We start from the raw sequence: 21,496 nt of genomic DNA on the forward strand, positions 1-21,496 counted from the left end.
CTTGATTAATTCGGTGAATTCCGTCTCAACTTCGGATATTTCCGGCCGTGAAAAACTATCCCCTACGGCCGCGAGATTTCTAAAAAATAATTCTTCGTCAATTTTAGAATATTTTCACCCTCCGAAACGCGTAATAAGCTTTTTAAAAATACTTTTCAAATGCTCGAATCTCATTGGTTCCGGTGTTTGGTGACGATTTTCGTTGAAGATAACGAGGTTGGTCTTAACGTATTTTAATTACAAATTAGAGGTGCATTCGATTGTGAATCAAACAACGATGGGTGAAACAAACTCCTATTGAACTTTTTCGCAATTGTTTTATGCAAACTTCCGCATCCGGTTGATGGCGGCCTCCATTGCGTGATTTGGTTTTAGAAATATTTTTTCAAATGCTCGAATCTCATTGGTTCCGGTGTTTGGTGACGCTTTTCGTTGAAGATAACCAGGCCCGTGCGGGCCGAGGTTGGTCTTAAAGTATTTTAATTATAAATTAGAGGTGCATAAGATTGTGAATCAAACAACGATGGGTGAAAGAAACTCCTATTGAACGTTTTTCAATTTGTTATGCATACTTCCGCATCCGCTAGATGGCAAGATGGCGCAAGCTGGCGGCGCAAGATGGCATCCGCAAGATGGCGGCCTCCATTGCGCTTCGGAATTCTCAAGCCAAGGGATACAGCATAATCTGGTTTTCGACATAATACGTACGCGTTTATTGACAACACCGGCTTCGCCGGCTATGAAAACGCATCTTCTTTGGACGGTGTATAAACGCTCCAAACGAAACAGGCATTACCTGGTTTATTTTGCTTGAGTTGTAATCAAAATGCACCTGTGTTTCTTCAAACAGTAATTTATGATAAAAGACGTGTTGCTTCAGTCTTAAAATGCACATCAGAGGCCTATGGAACCCAGGACTCTTCCTCATTTTTAAACTTGATTGTATCGAAAACTTTTCACTTTACAAAGTAAAAATAGAATAAAACCAAACGTTATTAATAAATATTGTATTCCATAGTTAGTTTATATACATTTTTGAAGTACTATATTGTTTAATTCCATGGTTGGAAAAGAGTTGACTCGCTTTAAACAAACTCTGTATATACCACGGAGGTATATAATAAACCTGGAGAGCCAATGACGGCTGTCGGCTGAAGCTAGCGGAAGTTGCTTGGCGGCCATATTGGGAAGCCGATTGTGTCTGCGTCCGTGTTTGATCTCACAATCAGCTGATCTCACAATTTCTGATTCATTTTGGATGCTTACCGACTGTAAGGAGTCTTATTTGTGAACGCGCTGTTTCAAAATGCCACAGTGTGTTGCATTTGACTGCACAAATACCTCAGGGAAGGCCTCCACATGCACATTTCACAAGTAAGTGACAAACCACGATCGCGGGTGTTCTGCTTTTTCAGTTTTTGGCGTGGTCACGGTGGTGGGGCTAGGTAATTAAGTTTCAATGAAGTTTCAATGAAGTTTGAACACTGTTTGAATTTGATGATGTTAGACCATGCGCAGGGTGTGCAATACGACACAGATCTCAAATATAACTGTATTGTGTATTCACTAGGGCTATGTGAGTATGTCAGACTGATGTCTGATTGACTCATTCATTGATTCAGATTGAAGTATCGAGATTGACTCGTCAGCTCGTGATCATTGTCAAGTGATTTAATTTGTGATGAGCTTAACTTAATTGTCCAGTCTACTACTGTCAGGGTTTCCATGCCCTCCTGTGTCACTCGTGAGCAGAAAGAGCAAATGGGGGTTACTTGTGGAAGGTACGAAAGTCCGACACATGGCAAACATTAGCAGATGAAGTTGTATTTAACTATACATATGAAACTCAAAATATTATTTTGATATGGAGTCGTTTTGACTCGGATGTTTTGACTGCCCTCTGAGGTTTTGACAACCACATTTTGTGAGCACAATGTATTTTGTTTCAAGGTTTCCAAAGGATAAGGACTTGTGCTCTCGATGGACATCTGCCCTGAGAAGGGAGTCCTTCTACCCCACCCCAGGCACCACAGTTCTGTGCAGTGATCACTTCAATGAGAGTGACTTCGACAGGACTGGTCAAACCGTCCGACTGAAGCCGAAGTCCGTCCCCAGCTGTTTCAACTTCCCAGCACATTTAAAGAAGGTAAACTATGCTATGTTGGTATTCCACCTATGTTAGGTTGGTATTCCCCATACAGTGGTGCCCACTTAAAGTCATACCGCTTATTGGAATATCCCGTCTATAGTCCTAGAATAGTGAAATCCAAAACCAGTTCCTATATAAACTGTAGTGAATCTTCCCATGTAATGTCATAGAATAATGTCATATCCCACTTAATTTCATAGTCAAATTGCTCACAATTGATTCCAAGCATAGTTATTTCCCAATTATTATCATACCTTCCTGTGGCCTCGCTCATTAACTCTGCCATCTGGCTAGGCGGCAGTCATGCATGGCTGATTATCACACCTACAAGTCACAAGACACTGAATTCATTCTCTGCATACATTGATCCCACAGAAAACATCGTTTCCATTCTCAGGGCCGCCGCCATTTTGAATCCTGCCCATTGGAATATCCCGGATATTGCCATAATTTCATCCTGCACAGGGGGTATGATAATAAGCGGGCTCCACTGTATTATGTTGGTATTCCACCTATGTTATGATAGTAACCCATCACATGCCATGTCTGCTGCTTCATATGCAGCTCCTAAGACATAGTTTTATGGAGAACAACTCAGTTGCTTTTTAAAAGATTTAGAGCTGAGCCGAATCCCATTTTGTACACTTTCTTGGCATTTCCCCCCCGAAGCTTTGTTGTAATAATATTTAACAAAATGTTTAGTCTTTGAAACAATGTTACAATACGTCCAATGCAGTCACATCAATTTCTAATTAGAACCCCAATCTAATGAACGAAGCTTCTAAGCATTCGGCTCAGCCCTAAAAACAACTTAATGAGTATTAATGGTTCACCTTTTCTTTTCTTTCCAAATAGGTTACAGTTTTGAGGAAAGCGCCAGTGGCCAGGTCTGTCATCCAAGAAGATACACCAGAACCTCAAGCCACTACTCAAGATCCTGAACCTGAGGCGGGACCCTCATTTCAGACCACAGATCACTCCTACTCCGTCACAAGTCCACTGGTATTGAAGCACAAGCTCGATGAAGCAGTCCACAAGCTGGACAACTTTCGAAAAAAAATTAAAAGTGAGTCAGCAACACAACAGAAGGTTAGCCAGAAAAGTGGAGTCCCTGAATACCATCGTGGAAGACCTGAGGGAGAATGGGATGGTCATCGACAATTGTATTGAAATGCTCAGCACAACATTCTCTGGTGTGTCAAAAGTGATTGTGATCAGAATGCTGAAGAACAAAGGCAGCGGCACTTCATTTATTCACTTTCATGAGTTCACCAACACTTCATGTAAATATTTAAACTGTAAAAGATGTGTTGCATGAGATGTCTATATCTCCGCTCCATTATTCATGTAACAATTACCATGTCCTGCTGAACGTTCCATTGCAACATGTAAGTCTTGTATGTTATGAATAGCAAAAACTTCCGAAACCCAAGAATTGTGTGGGTTAACTACATGACAGCGTTTCATGTCATTTATGTGACTGACTCACTGTTGATGTGTTGCTGACCCATGTCAGTGTAGAATAAACTCTGGTTATCATTATATCTGCGTGGTTTCTAACATCTCGGTAATAGAAACATACACATCTTAGTTACAATATAATGACTGAATTAAGTAACATCATATAACATGACAACACATCAGATCTTTATATTGAGGAATATTATTGAACAAGCCAAAGAATGTCAAACGACGATGTACCTCAATTTTATAGATTTCTAGAAAGCTTTCGACTCCTTGCCCAGAGAATGTCTGGGTCATAATGAAGAAATACAGCATACCTGGAAAATTAGTGAACCTTGTAAAAGCCCTTTACCAAGACTTTCAATGTGCGGTCGTCGACCAAGGTGAAACAACAGAATGGTTCAAGGTGAAGACAGGAGTTAAACAGGGGTGTAACATGTCAGGATTCTTATTCCTACTAGTGGGTGATTGGGTCATGAGAAGAATGATAAAGAACACCGAGCGGTAATTTTGGGCACTTTTTTTTCAAACAAGCTCTAAACCATTGGATTCCCCAGGAAAAATGCGTCTAGAATCAACTTCAAACTTAATGAACACCATTTCCTTAAAGAACGGGATTCTGAGCCCGAATATCAGTTCAAATATTAGTATTGAAGGAACTGCGCTCCAACGCGAGTCGAAAGAATTGACGCGACCAAAGACGGAATTCGTCCGAGTTGCTTTATTGAAACAAAACAGCTCAGGTATTCTGAAAAGCCCGTTTATCGGGCAGCAATATATATACACATTTATGTCGGGAAGTTTGCCCGGCAAAAGCTATACCGGGCATGCCCGGGTGTCAAGGGCGAGCCTTGGAAAGGCGAGTCTGGACCTGCCCGGGCGTGTTTGGCTGCGGCCTGGCAAGTCGAGGCTGGGCGTGCCCGGGCGCTCTGGACGAGCCCTGGAAAGGCGATAGCGGGCATGCCCGGACGCTCTGGGCGAGCCCTGGAAAGGCGATAGCGGGCATGCCCGGACGCTCTGGGCGAGCCCTGGAAAGGCGAGAGCGGGCATGCCCGGGAAAGACGAGACCGGGCGTGCCCGGGAGGTTCGGGCGTGCCCGGGAACAGTGAGTCCGGGCATGCCCGGGAGAGGCGCGTCTGGCCGTGTTCTGGCCGGTGCAAGGCGATTGTGTGCATCCAGCGGTAACCGCTACAGTATTCTATATTAATTAAATAGTCGGCGGTCCTAAAATTCGCTCCAGCTGCATCATCAGTGCGCCACGCCTTTGCTTTGACAGGCTTTGTTTACAAAACGATCGGCTTCCCAATATGGCCGCCAGACTATTTCCGGTGGCTTCACGGCGGCTAATGCTGCGAGGTGGCCAATTGGCTCTCCAGGTTTATTATATACCTCCGTGGTATATACACCACAGGAATATGTAAATTGTAACTGTTGTTTAAGCAAATATTATTATTATGACTTCCTTTGGTGGCTGGGCGCTGTATTAGCATTTTGGCACTTCCGCCTTCTTCCCGCCATACCGTTTTGTCCGCGACGAACGAAAGAATTGTTCGGCTCCATTTTTGATGTTTTCTCTTTAATACCCGACCCTTGGATAGAGGTAAGTTGAATCTCAATTTATTGTTGAACCTCTTGAAGTAACTTTAGGCAAATTATTGTATTGTGTGGATGCAAATGTATCATAGTAGGTTTTGTGTAAATCATATAGCAAGTTCGTTGTGCCGCAATGATTAACGGCATGTATTGAATGGCTGTATTTTTCCTTTTCAGTTTTTGCGTGAATTAAAGACACGTTTTTTGAAACCAAGGGCAAGACAAGTCTCATGACCTCTGAGGATTATAGACATAAAATGTGATAACCGCCACAGTAAAAACTCTCCTTGGGATTTGCCATGACTGAGAGGAGCACCTTTGGATCGAAGAGTCGAACTTGAAGAGAACTCAAGCTTACAGAGAAAGGTATGGATTTACTATGAGAAAAAGGCATTGTGTCCATGAACGACTCCATAAAGAACTTTGTCAAAAGATGCCACGGATCATGTGTGTGTGATAGAATCTGGTGGAACTGCCCACCTGGTACACGAAGAGTATAGAGACTGGGTTTTGCAGTATGCTGAGTTTCGGAACGCCGAAGAAGAACTTTTTGGCCTCCTTGATGAAGAAGAGCAATCTCAGCAAACCCAGACCTTTAGCAAGAAAGCCAAGAATCTTAAAGCTTTCAAGGCCACTGTGGAATAATTCTTCACTAAACTGTTGCAGCCCAAGGCCGCAGATGATCTTCAGCTTGGTGACACTGCCTCAGTAGTAAGCAAGATATCTCATAAGTCCAATGCTTCAAGAGCCAGTTCACGCTCTCTACGCTCCAATGCTGAACTTTTACGCCTTGAAGAAGAACAGAAAAGAGCTGAACTCGGTGCTCGCTCTGCTGCTGTCAACCGCATGCATGAACTGGAACTTGACAAAAGAAGACTGATTGAACAGATGGAACTGTCACGTCTCGAGCTTAAAACACAGACGGAACTGCTTAATCTGCAAACTGAGATGGAAGTGAGTAGAGCTAGGATCAATGTGTTGGATCAGTTTTTTACGACAGCAGCACTCAACTGAAGCAGACAGGATTTGATGTTGTTATTGACCGACCCCATGCCACTGATGGGTCTTTATTAGAGTCGAACAATGACGCTTCGACGAATCCTGCCATGAAGACTGCCTCACTGTTAACTATTGCGACTTCCCAAAGGGCAGCTGATAAATGTGAAGCACTGAATACCTCCACTCTGTGTGCTCCAATTGGTGAGAACTCGAATTCATTTTGGTACCAGCCCAATGCTGCATGTTCAGCCCCCTTACTCGGTGTACCCACTCAACCTTTGCCTAGTTCACCGGTTCCCGGTGACACGGCTCAACCTGCTGATCCCAGTGCTCGACCAAATGACTTGTTCAGTGCCATATCTTCTCTAGCTGATGTACTAGCACACAGACAAGAGGAACTACCTAAGAAGGAACCAGAAGTTTTCAAGGACAGTGTGTTTGATTATCCAGTGTGGATAAATTCCTTCATCGTGCTCGTTGAAAAACGCTATCCTTTAGCCTCTGACAGATTCTACTACTTGGGCCGATATACCACTGGTGAGGCTCATCAGTGCATCAAAGGCCTACTTGCTCTCAATACTACAGATGCCTACACCAAAGCAAAGAGACTGTTAGCTGAGCGAAATGGCAACAAGTTTATGGTCGCCAACACCTATCGTGAGAAGATAGATAAATGGCCGATAGTCAAGCAAAGAGATGGCAAAGCACTTTGCAACTTGTCTGACTTCCTCTTCCATTGTGAGACAGCCATGGCCACTCTCAGCCAGTTAAATGTACTTGATGACCCAGCTGAGCACAAGACGATTCTTGTGAAACTCCCAGAGCACATCCAAGAAAAGTGGCTTCGTGCCATCGATCGATGGACACGTGGTCTCGAAAGTACTGATGCTGAGCTTAATACTGACACTCAGTATGTTCACTACCCTCCCTTTTCCGAGCTGTGCAAGTTTATAGGTTGAGAGGCACGCATTGCCTGCAGCCCCTTCAACCTAAATCATGATGACAGCAAAAAGGAGAACATTAAACCCACCATTCATCACAAGTTTGGTCGTGCTCGGAGTTTCGCTTCAAAGACAAATGAGGTTTTATTAAACCCATGTCTCGCAAAGGCAGCGATAAGCCCAGCTTTACAGATTCCGTGCCGAAATGCGTTCTGTGCCAGAGTCACCACAGCCTTGAATCATGTCTCAGTTTCAAGGCCATGAATCTCAGCAATAGACTGAACTATCTCAAGAAAAGAGGCCTGTGTTTTGGATGTATGAGATGGGGTCACAGACGATGTGAATGCAAACATAAGAAGCAGTGCTCCACCTGTGGATGCTCTCACCCGACACTGCTCCATGACGATTCACGGTCAACACCCGAGAAAGAAACAAAGGACATCCGTGATGACAAGTAGACCAAAGTCCAGATCACCACTGCACATCGTATCCAGACTTGCGATGTTGCTCAGAACTGTTTTCATCCTCTCATTGTCCCTGTTTTGCTTCACCATCAAGACAATCCGTAGAACAATGTGATTGTGTATGCCCTACTGAACGAACATGCTGATTCTTGCTTTGTTTCAGACTCTGTTCTGGACAAGCTCGAAGTGGATGGAGAAGCAGTTAAACTAAATTTGTCTGCAATACTGGGCAAAGGTACAGTGTCATCCAAGAAAATACATGGTCTTGTCGTCAAGGGATTGAATGAGAACAAAGAGATACCATTGCCAGGTACCTACTCGAGATAGTCGATTAATGCAAATCATAGCCAGATTCCGAGGTCAGGTACAGTGAGACAGTGGTCGCACTTGAAAGAAGTTGCAAACTTGCTCCCTCCCTATCTAAAGGACACAGAAATTGGACTTCGAATTGGTTGTAACTGTTCACGTGCTATCAGACCCAGAGATGTGGTGCACGGTAATGAAGAAGACCCCCATGCAGTAAGCACTGCACTAGAATAGGGTGTCGTTGGAATGATGCATCGTGAAGATACAAGTGACAACAACCATGCCAGTGGATTTGCAACCTTATCACATGAGAGACATTGTCATTTTGCCTTTCATACCCAAGTGAAGGAGCTAACTCCCATCCAGGTCAGCAAGATGTTTGAGTTGGACTTTAGTGAAAGGGCCACGGATGAGAATGTGTCTGTCGAAGATAGAAGATTTCTCCAAAAAATGCAGGAAGGAATCCACTCAAAGGACGATGGCCATTTTTAAATGCCACTACCTCTCAATCAGATAAGATCCAACTTCCAAACAATAAACTGATGGCAGTGAGACGACTTAACAAGTTGAAGGCAAAAATGATCAGATGCCCTGGATACCGGGATGACTACACTGTCGCCATGAAGGACATGATTGACAAGGGCTATGCTGAGAGGGTCCCTGAGAGTGAGCTTGCTCTCGACAATGGATGTGTGTGGTACATACGACACCATGGTGTATATCACCCAAAGAAGCTTGGGAGGATAAGGATCTCTGGCCATAATTAACGGCTGACATCGGTTGACAAGATCGGCTGACAAGCAAGTTCGCTGTGCCGCCATAATTAACGGCATGTACTGAATGGCTGTATTTTTCCTTTTCAGTTTTTACGTGAATTAAAGACACGCTTTTTGAAACTAAGACAAGTCTCGTGACCTCTGAGGATTATAGCCATAAAGTGTGGTAACCGCCACATAAATATATCTACCATATAAAACTCTCTGTGTGTGTGTGTGTGTGTGTGTGTGTGTGTGTGTGTGTGTGTGTGTGTGTGTGTGTGTGTGTGTGTGTCCCCATGTGTGTGTGTGTGTGTGTGTGTGTCTGCCCCCTTCATAAGGCTAGGTTTTGAAGGCTTTGAGTCATGCTTTAGGAGGGATTTGAGTGGGGGAGTTTAATATCTATGCCCCAAGTACACCTGTAGCTCGGCGAGATTTTTTTAATGACCTTGGGACACACCTAACGTCCCTCGACAGCCAAAACGCCCTAAAAGACCAAGACAATCATGTTTGTATTGGTGGAGATTTTAACTGCACCCTCCAACCCCAACTAGACAGGAACAGTGCAGAGCCCCATCCTGCCTCCACAATCCCTCTCACCAAATTTTAAAAACAAATGAATTTGACAGATATATGGCGGGTACAGCACCCATCAATCAGGCAATACACATGGTGTCGATGCATTCAGGGTAATATTGTACTTGCTCGCTTGGACAAGTTGTATATTAATCCTCCACTTGAACGCCTCGTTCTGTCATCCCAAATGTGCCCATCAGGATTCTCGGACCACAGCGCAACATTTCTCAAAATTTCTGCCCCCTGCCCGAAACACAAGAGTGCTTTTTGGAAATTTAATAACAACTTACTTGATGATAGTGCCTTTAAGGACAATTTTCCGGAAATTTGGAATATTCTGGTTGCCTCCCAAGGGAATTTCTCAAACCTCAGACAATGGTGGGATAATGCCAAAACGCACTCAGACTTTTCTGTCAGGTAATCATGCGTATGGTGTTCAAGACAAAAAAGAAAAACCCCCAACCTTACTTGAAGACAAAATCCTGCAATTACAGGAACAGCTCCATGGAACCACAAGTGTGATCTACCAGGAAATGAGGCAGAAAATTCATGGAAAAACGGCCTTGCTGAATTCCATATCTGAAAGGCGAGCACAAAATGCTTTTTTATGCCTGAAGATGAGATGTATACACGCACGACCTTGATGCCCCAACCAAATTCTTATTCAGCATAAAAAGGGGGGCCTCTTCTTCAGTGATTAAACGCTTGCTGCATGATGGGGAACCCCTTTATGAAGATGGCACATTGGCACAATCAGGGAATGTGCCTGGAATCATTTTAAGCAATGGTTTTTGCGACATGACATTACCAAGAAGCAATATCTGAACTTATTTCTAACCTTCCAACATTGGCGGAGGATCAGAAGTAGCAGTTGGAGGCTCCTCTTAATTTACCCGAGCTCACCGCTGCCTTGAAGGCCTTGGAACCCGATAAAGCCCCTGGACTTGATCGGCTGACAAGCAAATTTTTCCAGTATTTTTGGGACGCCATTGGACCTCACCTACTATAGGTCTTAAATGAATGTTTAGAGGACGGACAACTGCCATGGAGTTGCCGGAGAGCAGTCACCACTTTAGTTCCTAAGAAAGGAGACACTCAACTGTTATTATGGATTGTAAAATTTTAGCCAAAGCATTGTCTAATCGAATGAAACCTTTTATGAATGTACTATTAGGAGAACATCAATCCTTTTGTATTCCTGGACGTACTATTTTTAATAATGTCTTTCTTATCCGTGATACCATTCGGTTTTGTAACAATTTTAACAAGAATGTTGGTCTGTTTTTTATTGACTAAGGAAAAGCCTTTGATTGTATTGACCGCATGTACCTTTTTAGAGTTTTGGAGAATTTTGGTTTTGGACCTATTTTTATCTTAAATATTAAGCTTTTGTATTGTAATATATCCAGTGTTCTTAAAATTAATCAAGTACTGTGTAGCCCCATTGCTGTGCAACGGCGAGTACGGCAAGGTTGCCCGCTATCTGGACTTTTATACTCTCTTGCCATCGAACCTCTTCTGCTCCATTTACGCACGCACATTTCTGGCTTCACTGGATCAATTCTTACCACACCGCAAAAAGTCTTGAATTTTTGTATTTTTGATGTTTGTTTGTATGATGTTTGTATGTTTGTAAAAAAAATAATGCTGATGTCACTACGGTGGCTCAGGCATTAAAGACATATTGTCAGGCTTGTTCAGGCCAGGTGAACTGGAAGAAGAGTGAAGCCCTTTGGGTAGGACCTGGAGCTTGCCCGCCAATTGTCCTGCCAGGAAGAGTGAACTGGCAGCAAAATGGCATCAAATACCTCGGTATTTTCTGAGGAGACAACACCTTTGAGCAGCAGAACTGGTTCGGATTACCGGACAAGGTAATGGCGAAACTGCCCCGTTGGAAAGGACTTCTTTCTCAACTTTCCTACTGCGGAAGAACTCTTGTTATCAACAATCTCGTCGCCTCTATGCTACGGCATCAAATGATATGCCTACAACCGCCTGGGAACCTTCTTATCACACTCCAAAAGAGCATTGTTTTTTTTCTGGATGTGACATGTGCAAGGATGCGACAAGATGCGACAAGATTTCTGGATGTGACAAGCTCTTGTAAGTGCAAGGTGAAAACTAGAGTACCGATTTTTTTAAATGAACAACAATTTAAGATTGTTCAAAGAAAAATGGGTTTGTCATGATGTCATATGTAAACTTGATGATGATTTGTGAACAATTTCTCCTTGAGACCGTTTTCAGATTTTGTGTTTTTTCTCTGTGACTGTACATAACTGCTCCTTTTCACTTTTGTAATAAAAGGAAGAAACAGTCAGTCTTTCTCTCTCTGTCTCTGTCTCTGTCTCTCTCTCTCTATCTATCTCTCTCCTTTTTTTTTTGTATACAAGATCGAGGTTCGTGAAAGAGCTTACATTAATCAAAAAAAAAAGTCAAACCGACACATAAGACACAAAAAAAGGGGAGCGGTAGACAAGATGGGGAGAGAGGGGGAAGGACACAAACACAACATTTGAGAGCAGGGACGTCGAGAGAAATGTGCGAGGGAGAGGGCTTGGGGGGAGGTGGCAGAGGTATAAAACATATGGACACTGCAAGGACTTCCAGGAAAGACGTTGGAATTTCAAAAAAGTGTATCTGGGGTGAATTAGCGGGGGCAGAAAAGATCAAGGTTTTGGATAGGGGAAGATAAGAGATGATGGTCATTAGCTGTTTTAAAGACCTGGAGGAAGGAGTGGGATTGAAGGGACTGGGATTGAAGGGAGTGGGGGAGTTTGTTGCAGAGGTGGGAGAAAAGGGGAATGAAAGAGTGAAGGTGAGCAGAGAGCCTAGATTTTGGCAGTTTAACCATAAGAGGGTTGCTGGCAGAGCTTGTGCAACCTGTAGGAATATTTGGGGGACAGAGCACAGAGAGAGCTGGGGGAGCAAGGCCGGAGAGGAGTCGGTAGAAGAAAGAAAGACCACCAACCTGCCTGCGGTGAGTGAGTGAAAGGCCCTCGGAGTTAGCTTCATCGCAGGAGATTCCAATGATTCTCAAAACTTTGGTTTCAACAGCGTGAAGCCGAGCTAGGGGTGAGGCAGGAGCACCAGCCGAGAGGGGGGAACAGTATTCCATTGAGCTGCAGAAGAAAGCCTTGTATATGCTGAGGAGCTCTGGTGTGCCAAGGAAGGAATTCGCACGACGGAGGAAGCCCAGTCGGCGACTGGCTTTGGAGGCCAGCTTGGAAATGTGGTTTTGCCAAGAAAGATCATGGCAGATAGTGAGACACAAAAGCTTGACCGACAGAACTTCTTGGAGAGGATTGTTGAGAAAGTAGATGGGAGGATTTTCCAGTCGGTCTTTTCGGAGAGACATAGTAAGAATGTGAGATTTGTCAGGATTGAAAGACATGTTCCACTTGTTTGACCAGTTTGTTATATGGTCCAGGTCTGCAGAGAGTGAGGAGGCTGCAGATTGCTGATCTGAGGGATTAGGAATGGAGCGGCAGAGAATGGAGTCATCAGCAAAGAGCTAGAGAGGATTTTCCAGAGAGTTGGAGAGATCATTGATGAAGATCAGAAATAGCACATGGCCCAGAACACTACCTTGGGGAAGTCCAGCCAGAACAGGGAGGGGAGATGAGAGAAATCCATTCAGGGCCACATGTTGACTGCGACCAGAGAGGAAGTCTGCAAGCCATGCGTGGAGATTTCCATGGATACCAAAATAGGAGAGTTTGGTGAGCAGAGCTGGGTGCCAGACCGTATCGAAGGCACGTGATATGTCAAGGGAGATAGCTCTGATTTCCTGTTTAGCATTGAGGACCTCCATCCATTGTTGAGACAGTCGAAGCAACATGTTCAGTGTAGAATGACCTGGTCTAAATCCAAATTGATGATCAGAGATCAAGCCATTGGAGAAGAGGAACGATTTGATATCCGAAGCAATGATGGATTTCATGACTTTGCTGATAATTGGGAGCAGGCTGATTGGTCTGCAGTTGCAAGGATCTGTTTTTGCACCTTTTTGTGCAAAGCGGTAATGTTTGCTGATTTCCAAGATGCTGGCAGATGACCTCGAGCAATAGGGTGAAAAGAACAGACAGAGGGTGAGAAAGAGCGGTAGCGCAGGATTTTAGGACCCGTGGGCTGATGCTGTCTGGTCCAGGAGCAGAATCAGAGTCGAGGTTTGACAAAAACTTCTCCACCTTGTCAGGAGAGAAGGACACAGAGTCCAGGAGCAGTTGGGTTCGATTGGGTAAGGTGGTAACAGAGAGAGATGGGTTTGGGACACAAGGTTTTGAGGCAAACACAGAGTTGAGGCATTCGGCTTTGTCACGTGCATTGTCAACTGTGTAGCCTTTTGAGGTAAGGGAGAGGATGGAGGGGGAACAAACAAAAGAAACGGAATTGTCCAGACGTCACCAGGATTTGGAGGAAGTAGACAGGTTTGAGAGTTCATTCTTGAGTGTGGAGAGATAGTGCTTCCTGGCACTCCTGATGGTAGACACACACTTGCTCCGAGCTTGTTGGAAGGAACTGAGATTGCCTTCAGTTGAATTAGCCTTCCAAGAGGCAAAGGCAAGTTGTTTCAGGGCAACTGCCTCACCACAAGATTCAGTGTACCATGGACGGGAGGAAGGGTAAGACAACTGAAGACGAGATGGGATAAATCTGTGCATGAGAGAGAGCAGTTTGCTTTGGAAGAATTCCCAGGAAGAGTTGATGTCAGAGGCAGGAGAGATGGGAGACCAGTCCAGATGATTGATGGCTGCTTGAAGACCGTGCCAGTCGGCCTGAGTGAAATGCCAGACTCGTCGACGCTGAGGGGGCTCTCTGAGAATGGCCAGAGAGATGTCCACTTTAACAAGCACATGATCAGAAGAACCGATTGGAGCAGAAGAAGAGCAGCAGACATTAGCAGGGAAGTTTGTCATAACCAAGACTAGAAGAGAAGATACTCCCTTGACTGAAATCCGGGTCGGGAAATTGACAGATTGTGTCAATCCCAGTGAGTCACAGAAGTCCTTTGATGAGTTTCCATGACTGGTGAGAGAGGAACCCACACCCAGCCCACACCCACACCCACACCTAACACCTACACCCACACCACACACAACCCACACCCACACCTAACAACTCTGTACCCACCGTACCCAGTCGTACCCAGCTGCTCCTGGACTCTGTGTCCTTTCCTCCTGACAAGGTGGAAAAGTTTCTGTCAACCCTCGACTCTGATTCTGCAACTGGACCTGACGGCATCAGCCCACGGGTCCTAAAATCCTGTTCTTCCGCTCTTTCACTCCCTCTCTCTCTTCTCTTCACCCTCTCTTTTGCTCAAGGTCATCTGCCATCTGCTTGGAAATCTGCCAACATCACCGCTTTGCACAAAAAAGGTGCAAAAACAGATCCCAGCAACAACAGACCAATCAGCCTTCTCCCAATTATCAGCAAAGTCATGGATTCCATCATTGCTTCAGATATGAAATCTTTCCTCTTCTCCAATGGCTTGATCTCTGATCATCAATTTGGTTTCAGACCTGGTCACTCTACTCTGGACATGCTGCTTCTGCTTTCTCAACAATGGATGGAGGTCCTCAATGCCAAACAGGAAATTAGAGCTGTCTCCCTTGACATATCACGTGCCTTCGATACGGTCTGGCACCCCGCTCTGCTCACCAAACGCTCCTATTTTGGTATCCATGGAAATCTCCACGCATGGCTGGCGGACTACCTCTCTAGTCGGTCAACGTGTGGCCCTGAATGGGTTTCTCTCCTCTCCTCTTTCTGTTCAGGCTGGAGTTCCCCAAGGCAGTGTTCTGGGACCTGTGCTTTTTCTGGTCTTCATCAATTATCTCTCTGACTCTCTTGAAAATCCTCTCTATCTCTTTGCTGATGACTCTACTCTCTGTCGCTCCATTCTTCATCCCTCAGGTCGGCAGTCTGCAGCCTCCTCACTCTCTGCAGACCTGGACAAAATCACAGACTGGGCATACAAGTGGAACATGTCTTTCAATCCTGACAAATCTCACACTCTTACGATGTCTCTCCGAAAAGACCGACTGGACAACCCTCCCATCCACTTTCTGAATAATCCTCTCCAAGAAGTTCTGTCACTCAAGCTTTTGGGTCTCACTATCTGCCATGATCTTTCCTGGGAAAACCACATTTCAAATCTGGCCTCCAAAGCCAGTCGCCGACTGGGCATCCTCCGTCGTGCGAAGTCCTTCCTTGGCACACCTGAGCTCCTCACCACATACAAGGCTTTCATCCGCAGCTCAATGGAATACTGCTCTCCCCTCTGGGCTGGTGCACCTGCCGCACACCTAGCTCGTCTTCACGCTGTTGAAACCAAAGCATTCAGAATCATTGGAATCTCCCGCGATGAAGCTAACTCCAAGGGCCTCTCACTCACTCACCGCAGGCAGGTTGGTGGTCTTTCCGTCTTCTACCGACTCTTCTCTGGCCTTGCCCCCCTCAGCTCTCTCTGGGCTCTGTCCAGCAAATATTCCTACAGGTCGCACAAGATCTGCCTGCAACCCTCTTATGGTTAAACTGCCAAAATCAAGACTCTCTGCTCACCTTCACTCCTTCATTCCTCTTTTCTCCCACCTCTGGAACAAACTCCCTTACTCTCTTCAATCCCACTCCACCCTCCAGGTCTTTAAAACAGCTGTTCACCACCATCTCTCATCTTCCCCCATCCAAAACATTGATCTTTTCTTTCCCCGCTAATTTCACCCCAATTCCACTTTTTTGAAATACCAACTTCTGTCCTGGAAGTTCTTGGTGTCCTTGTGTTTGATACTTCTGCCACCCCCTCCCCCCAAGCCCTCTCCCTCCCACACATCTCCCTGCTCTTAAATGTTGTGTGCCCTCAAGTGTTTGTGTGCTTCCCCTTCTCTTGTCTTCCGCTCCCTCTTTTTATATATTTTGTTTGTCTGGTTGATTTGTTTGTGAAATAAATGTCAGCTCTTTCACGAGCCTCGATTCAGTATACAAAAACCCAGCAGGCATAATGACAGTTGAAGTCGCCACATATGAGGAAGAGAGTTGGGATGAGCGGATAGAAGTTGGTCCATGTTGTCAGACAGGGAGATGTAAATGGAGTTATCACTGTTTGGAGTATGGTACAGAACACTTTTTTTTTTTTGTGTACAGAGTCGAGGCTCGTGAAAGAGCTAACAATCCTGAAACAAACAAATCAAACAAACAAGCAAACAAAGTATATAAAAAGGGGAGTGGTCGACAAGATGGGGAGAGAAGGGGAGGAAGCACACAAACACAACATTTAAGAGCAGGGACATCGGGAGATGTTTTTGGAGGGAGAGGGCCTGGGGGGAGGCAGGAGAGGTATAAAACGCAAGGACACCAAGGACTTCCAGGAAAGAAGTCAAAAGTCACCTCAAAAAAGTGGATTTGGGGTGAAATTAGCGGGGGTAGAAAAGATCAAGGTTTTGGATTGGGGAAGATAAGAGATGGTGGTGAACAGCCGTTTTAAAGACCTGGAGGGAGGAGTCGGATTGAAGAGAGTGAGGGAGTTTGTTCCAGAGGCGGGAGAAAAGAGGAATGAAGGAGTGAAGGTGAGCATGGAGTCTTGATTTTGGCAGTTTAACCATAAGAGGGTTGCAGGCAGATCTTCTGCGACCTGCAGGAATATTTGGGGGACAGAGCCTAGAGAGAGCTGGGGGAGCAAGGCCGGAGAGGAGTCAGTAGAAGACGGAAAGACCACCAACCTGCCTGCGGTGATTAAGTGAAAGGCCCTCGGAGATAGCGTCATCGCGGGAGATTCCAATGATTCTGAACGCTTTGGTTTCAACAGCGTGAAGTCGAGCTAGGTGTGAGGCAGGAGCACCAGCCCAGAGGGGAGAGCAGTACTCCATTGAGCTGCGGATGAAAGCCTTGTATGTGGTGAGGAGCTCAGGTGTGCCAAGGAAGGACTTCGCACGACGGAGGATGCCCAGTCGGCGACTGGCTTTGGAGGCCAGCTTGGAAATGTGGTTTTCCCAGGAAAGATCGTGGCAGATAGTGAGGCCCAAAAGCTTGAGTGACAGAACTTCTTGGAGAGGATTATTCAGAAAGTAGATGGGAGGGTTGTCCAGTCGGTCTTTTCGGAGAGACATCGTAAGTGTGAGATTTGTCAGGATTGAAAGACATGTTCCACTTGTTTGTCCAGTCTGTGATTTTGTCCAGGTCTGCAGAGAGTGAGGAGGCTGCAGACTGCCGATCTGAGGGATGAGGAATGGAGCAGCAGAGTGGAGTCATCAGCAAAGCGATAGAGAGGATTTTCAAGAGAGTCAGAGAGATCATTGATGAAGACCCGAAAAAGCACAGGGCCCAGAACATGTGAACATATGAACAAAAGGTGGGAGCAGAGAGGAAGCCGTAGCGAGAGGTACTCCTGGGGGTGAGGTGGAGAGAGGGCAGTATAGGAGAGTGAGGAAGAGAGTTTTTGATAAAGATAGCAACCCCACCACCAGGACGAGGCTCAGGTCTATCATGCCGGAGGAGCGAGTAACCAGGAAGAGATATTAAGGAATCAGAGACATCTTGAAGGAGGAAAGTTTCTGTTAAGCAGATCAAGTCTGGATTGTCAGAAGCAACCTGTATGGCAAGATCAGTCAGGTTTGAGCGAAGGCCCTGGATGTTTGAGGTCCACACCGTTAATGAAGAGAGATGGGGAGCATCGGGTGCAGGACAGGGGAGGGTAGGGGTCGGGTAAGATGAAGTATGAAAGGGGGAGGTAGGGAGAGCAGTTGATTGTGTGTCAGAGATTACAGAAGAGTTACAAGAAAGGGAAGGATGAGGAGGATGAAAGGTTTGATGGTGATGGGATGAGGCACAGTGAGCGGTTGTTTGAGGGGGGGGGGGGGCAGAGGAAATATAAGGTTTGGGTAGGTGGAGGTATGAGATGGAAGGAAGACGAAGTAGGGTGGAGGCAGCTTTGAGGTGGAGGGTGGAGGAGGGAGAATTGGAGAGGAATGGTATGGGGGGAGATTTGAAGGGGAGGGGTGAGGGGGGAGTTTAGGAGGGGAGGGGCCAAGGGGGCGTTTAGGAGTGGAGGGGCAAGGGGGGAGTTTAGGAGTGGAGGGGAAAGGGGGGGATTTGGAGGGGAGGGGCAAGGGGGGAGTTTAGAAGGTGGATGATTAATGAAAGACGAACATTGATAACAAATTGGGTTTATTGTGATTTTCAAGTTAGCGATCCGATTAAGAATGATGGAGGAGGGATGGAATGAATGTGAATTTAGAACATGTAGTGAGGGAGACGTATAAGAGATTGAATTTGAAGTGGAGTGAGGATTGATTTGAATTTGATATTTTTTTGAAGTGGAGTGAGTTGGAGATGAAATTGAAAAAAGCCTTTTAAATAGGAATAAAAACAGCGTGTTGTAATATACCACTGAATAAAACACTGCAGGGGAAAGTGTAAACATAGTTATATAATATTTAAACAGAACCGTGAAGAACAATCTTATATTCACAAAATACCAACGGGGAGAGGGCCGAGAGGGACAACCACGAGTCACGTGAACAGGGCAAAAGGTGGATGGCAAGGAGATAATGGGGGCGGGGTGACAGCGCACGTGGACAGAAGCACCCGAAACAGCACACGTGGAGAAAAGGAAATAAATGTTTTGGGTTTGTTTGTTTTTTTTGGTTTTTTCTTTGGGGGGGGTGGGGGTGCGGATTTAAAACGTTAGACAAAGAGTAGATGTTCGGGGGAGAAGGGAAAAATCTAAGAACCAAGCAAAACACGAAGTAGGGAACTTAAGTTAACAACCACCGATGGGGGTAGCCTCAGGGTACAAGGCCGCACACGCGGAACAAAAATAACACGATTAATTAATTATGAGTTACAGGAAATTCAAACCAAAACTAACTATAAACAAACAATAACGCACAGAGGATAAAATAACGAGTTGAAATTTGACAAACACACAAATGGAAAAATAACTTCACTTTGGGGGCCCGGAGAGAACCAAACCTCAAAGTAGGGAAGCTTCAACAACTAGGATAAATGACAACTCGGATATATGAATATATGACAAGAAAGAGCAGAGATTGCAGACCCTTGCCAGGATTTGTTTTTCAGTGATTTTGAGGCTGTTGTGTCAAAACAATTATGGAGCTTATACCATGTGATCTATGACATCATAAGTATCATTTTAAAAATTGTACAGGTGATGGTGCACCTGTGGTGAAAGTTTCCTGTCATTCGGACCAACGAATGCAGGGAAAATCATATTTGTTCTGGGCAGACAGACAGACAAACGGACTGAAATGTGATACACTCTCTTCTGACAGAAGTAACAAGCAGATAGCGAGGTACATGTCACTTCCAGGTGGGGCCCCCAGGAAGCGGCATTGTGTTTCCTGCTCGCAAAATGAAGAATCACTCTGAATTGAGGAAAATTGGTGTTCTGTTGGATTTTTGGTGTTTTTGAACAACACAATATTGTTCACTCTTTGGAGATTTTGATTTTTTTCATTCTCTTTCAGGCTCATTCTCAAACATACACATACACGTACACTTTCTCATGGACATAAACAAAAGACTTTTGACTCAAGACTACGACAGAGTATTTGGTTGGGACAAATATTATTTTAAAACTATATATACTGTATATAATTTTTCTACTTATATTGAGATATATGATTGGAAGAATGTGGATGTGAAGAGGTGAAGACATAGGGACAGAGATACGGTGTGGTTTGAATTGGTAAATTGTGACAGAAAGCCACTTGAGATGTTGGAGTTTGTCTTGAAGGAGGAGGAAGATGCTTGAGTATGATAAGGGAAACTCTGGAGATCCTGGAGGTCCTGGTGAGCCTGGTCTTCCTGGTGTGAGTGGCGGAACCAGGGCTTCAGGTTCAGAGAGAAAGCCCGGGCCTCTAGATCCAACTGGTGAAGACGGTCGATCTGGACCTCATGGTCCATAAGGTTCTCATGGCCCACCTGGCCTCATTGGCCCTCTACTCTGGAGCCAAGGGCCCAGCAGCATTTATGGCAGTAAAGGAAGCGGATTGTACGTGTAGCCCAGTTGTCCTGAGGTTATGCATCTGAATGATTAGAAATTCCAGGTTTTATATCTGGTGGAGATCTCATGTGGAAGTATAATCGCTTAGTAGATGAAGGGTACTGCATGTAAACAGCAACTTCTATGGCCATAAAGGCCAAACAAATTGGGGAAAAAACTGTAATTGCATACGGAAGTTGCAGATGAGTATGTTGGTAAATAATAATGGGAATTTATTGATCCTTTTATTTGGAAAATATTTCCAAAGGTCTATTAAAATGTTAGTGTGACAGTTGTCAGGTGTGAGAAAAACCCCGTTGGATGAATATAAAGATCTGTATATATATTTTTTGCAAAGCTTAAGAAATTGTAGAATCTGTGAATACAAACAGTAGTCAGGTTCACGATGTCAATAAATTATATTTCGTTCAAAATCAGGGTAGATTAGCAAACCTATACATTTTTGGAAAGGTTATAGCATAAGGAAACTAAAAATCAATGTTTACATTTGGAGAGATACCTGTATGGCGGCCATTTTGGATTTTCAAAATGGCCACTGTAAAATACATATTTTGTTCTATTTCTGCCTCTAATTACCCTAAAAACTTTTTAAAATATACTAAACCTATATTTTCAGGGACAAGGAATCCAATGGAAGTATCAAATTAGTGCTATGGGGAATGGTAAGACACGAATCAAAGGTTTTGAATTGCAAAATACTGTCTTTATATTCGCGATAAGTTGCATAATCAAATACATGTTATCATTTTGTACAGGCAGTTAATAACATCAAAATGTGTCACAATAATTCATATCACCAAACATACACAGACAGTCAGCAAAATCATATATACACATGCGGTCAGTATAACTTCACATCTACACAGGCAGTCAATGACAAAATATACACAGGCAGTCAATGGCATCAAACATACACGATTACAGAATATGCCATTTAGAGTTCGTCATCACTGTCCTGTGTGTCGTATCCGACAATATAGTCCGCATCGTTTTCACAGTCCGTTCCACACAAGCAACCCAGTAGGCACACAGACATTGGATCCACGTTGAATGAACGTCAAGATTCGACGTGGACCCGAGGTTGAAAACGAGTTGGATTTGGAAATTGGATCAACGTCATTTTTCCAACGTCGAAACAACGTCGAATAAACGTTGATACAATGTCACACTTTCAACGTCGATGTAGGGTCGAACAACCAACATTGAAACAATGTCATTTATTCGAT

The 21,496-nt window shown here is 44.6% G+C and overlaps 1 protein-coding gene across 1 annotated transcript; it reads left to right on the forward strand.

Annotated features, from left to right (window-relative positions):
• Positions 1 to 1,114: 1,114 nt before the first annotated feature.
• On the forward strand, positions 1,115 to 3,323 carry LOC137432020 (THAP domain-containing protein 2-like). Its single transcript, XM_078782778.1, has 3 exons — positions 1,115 to 1,374; positions 1,951 to 2,146; positions 3,005 to 3,323. Exons 1-3 carry the CDS (start codon positions 1,307 to 1,309, stop codon positions 3,317 to 3,319), a joined length of 579 nt encoding a protein of 192 aa, XP_078638904.1. The 5' UTR covers positions 1,115 to 1,306; the 3' UTR covers positions 3,320 to 3,323.
• Positions 3,324 to 21,496: the final 18,173 nt, after the last annotated feature.

The sequence above is a fragment of the Myxine glutinosa genome, chromosome 8, assembly GCF_964187855.1.
Source record: "Myxine glutinosa chromosome 8, kmMyxGlut1.1, whole genome shotgun sequence".
Taxonomy (NCBI): domain Eukaryota; kingdom Metazoa; phylum Chordata; class Myxini; order Myxiniformes; family Myxinidae; genus Myxine; species Myxine glutinosa.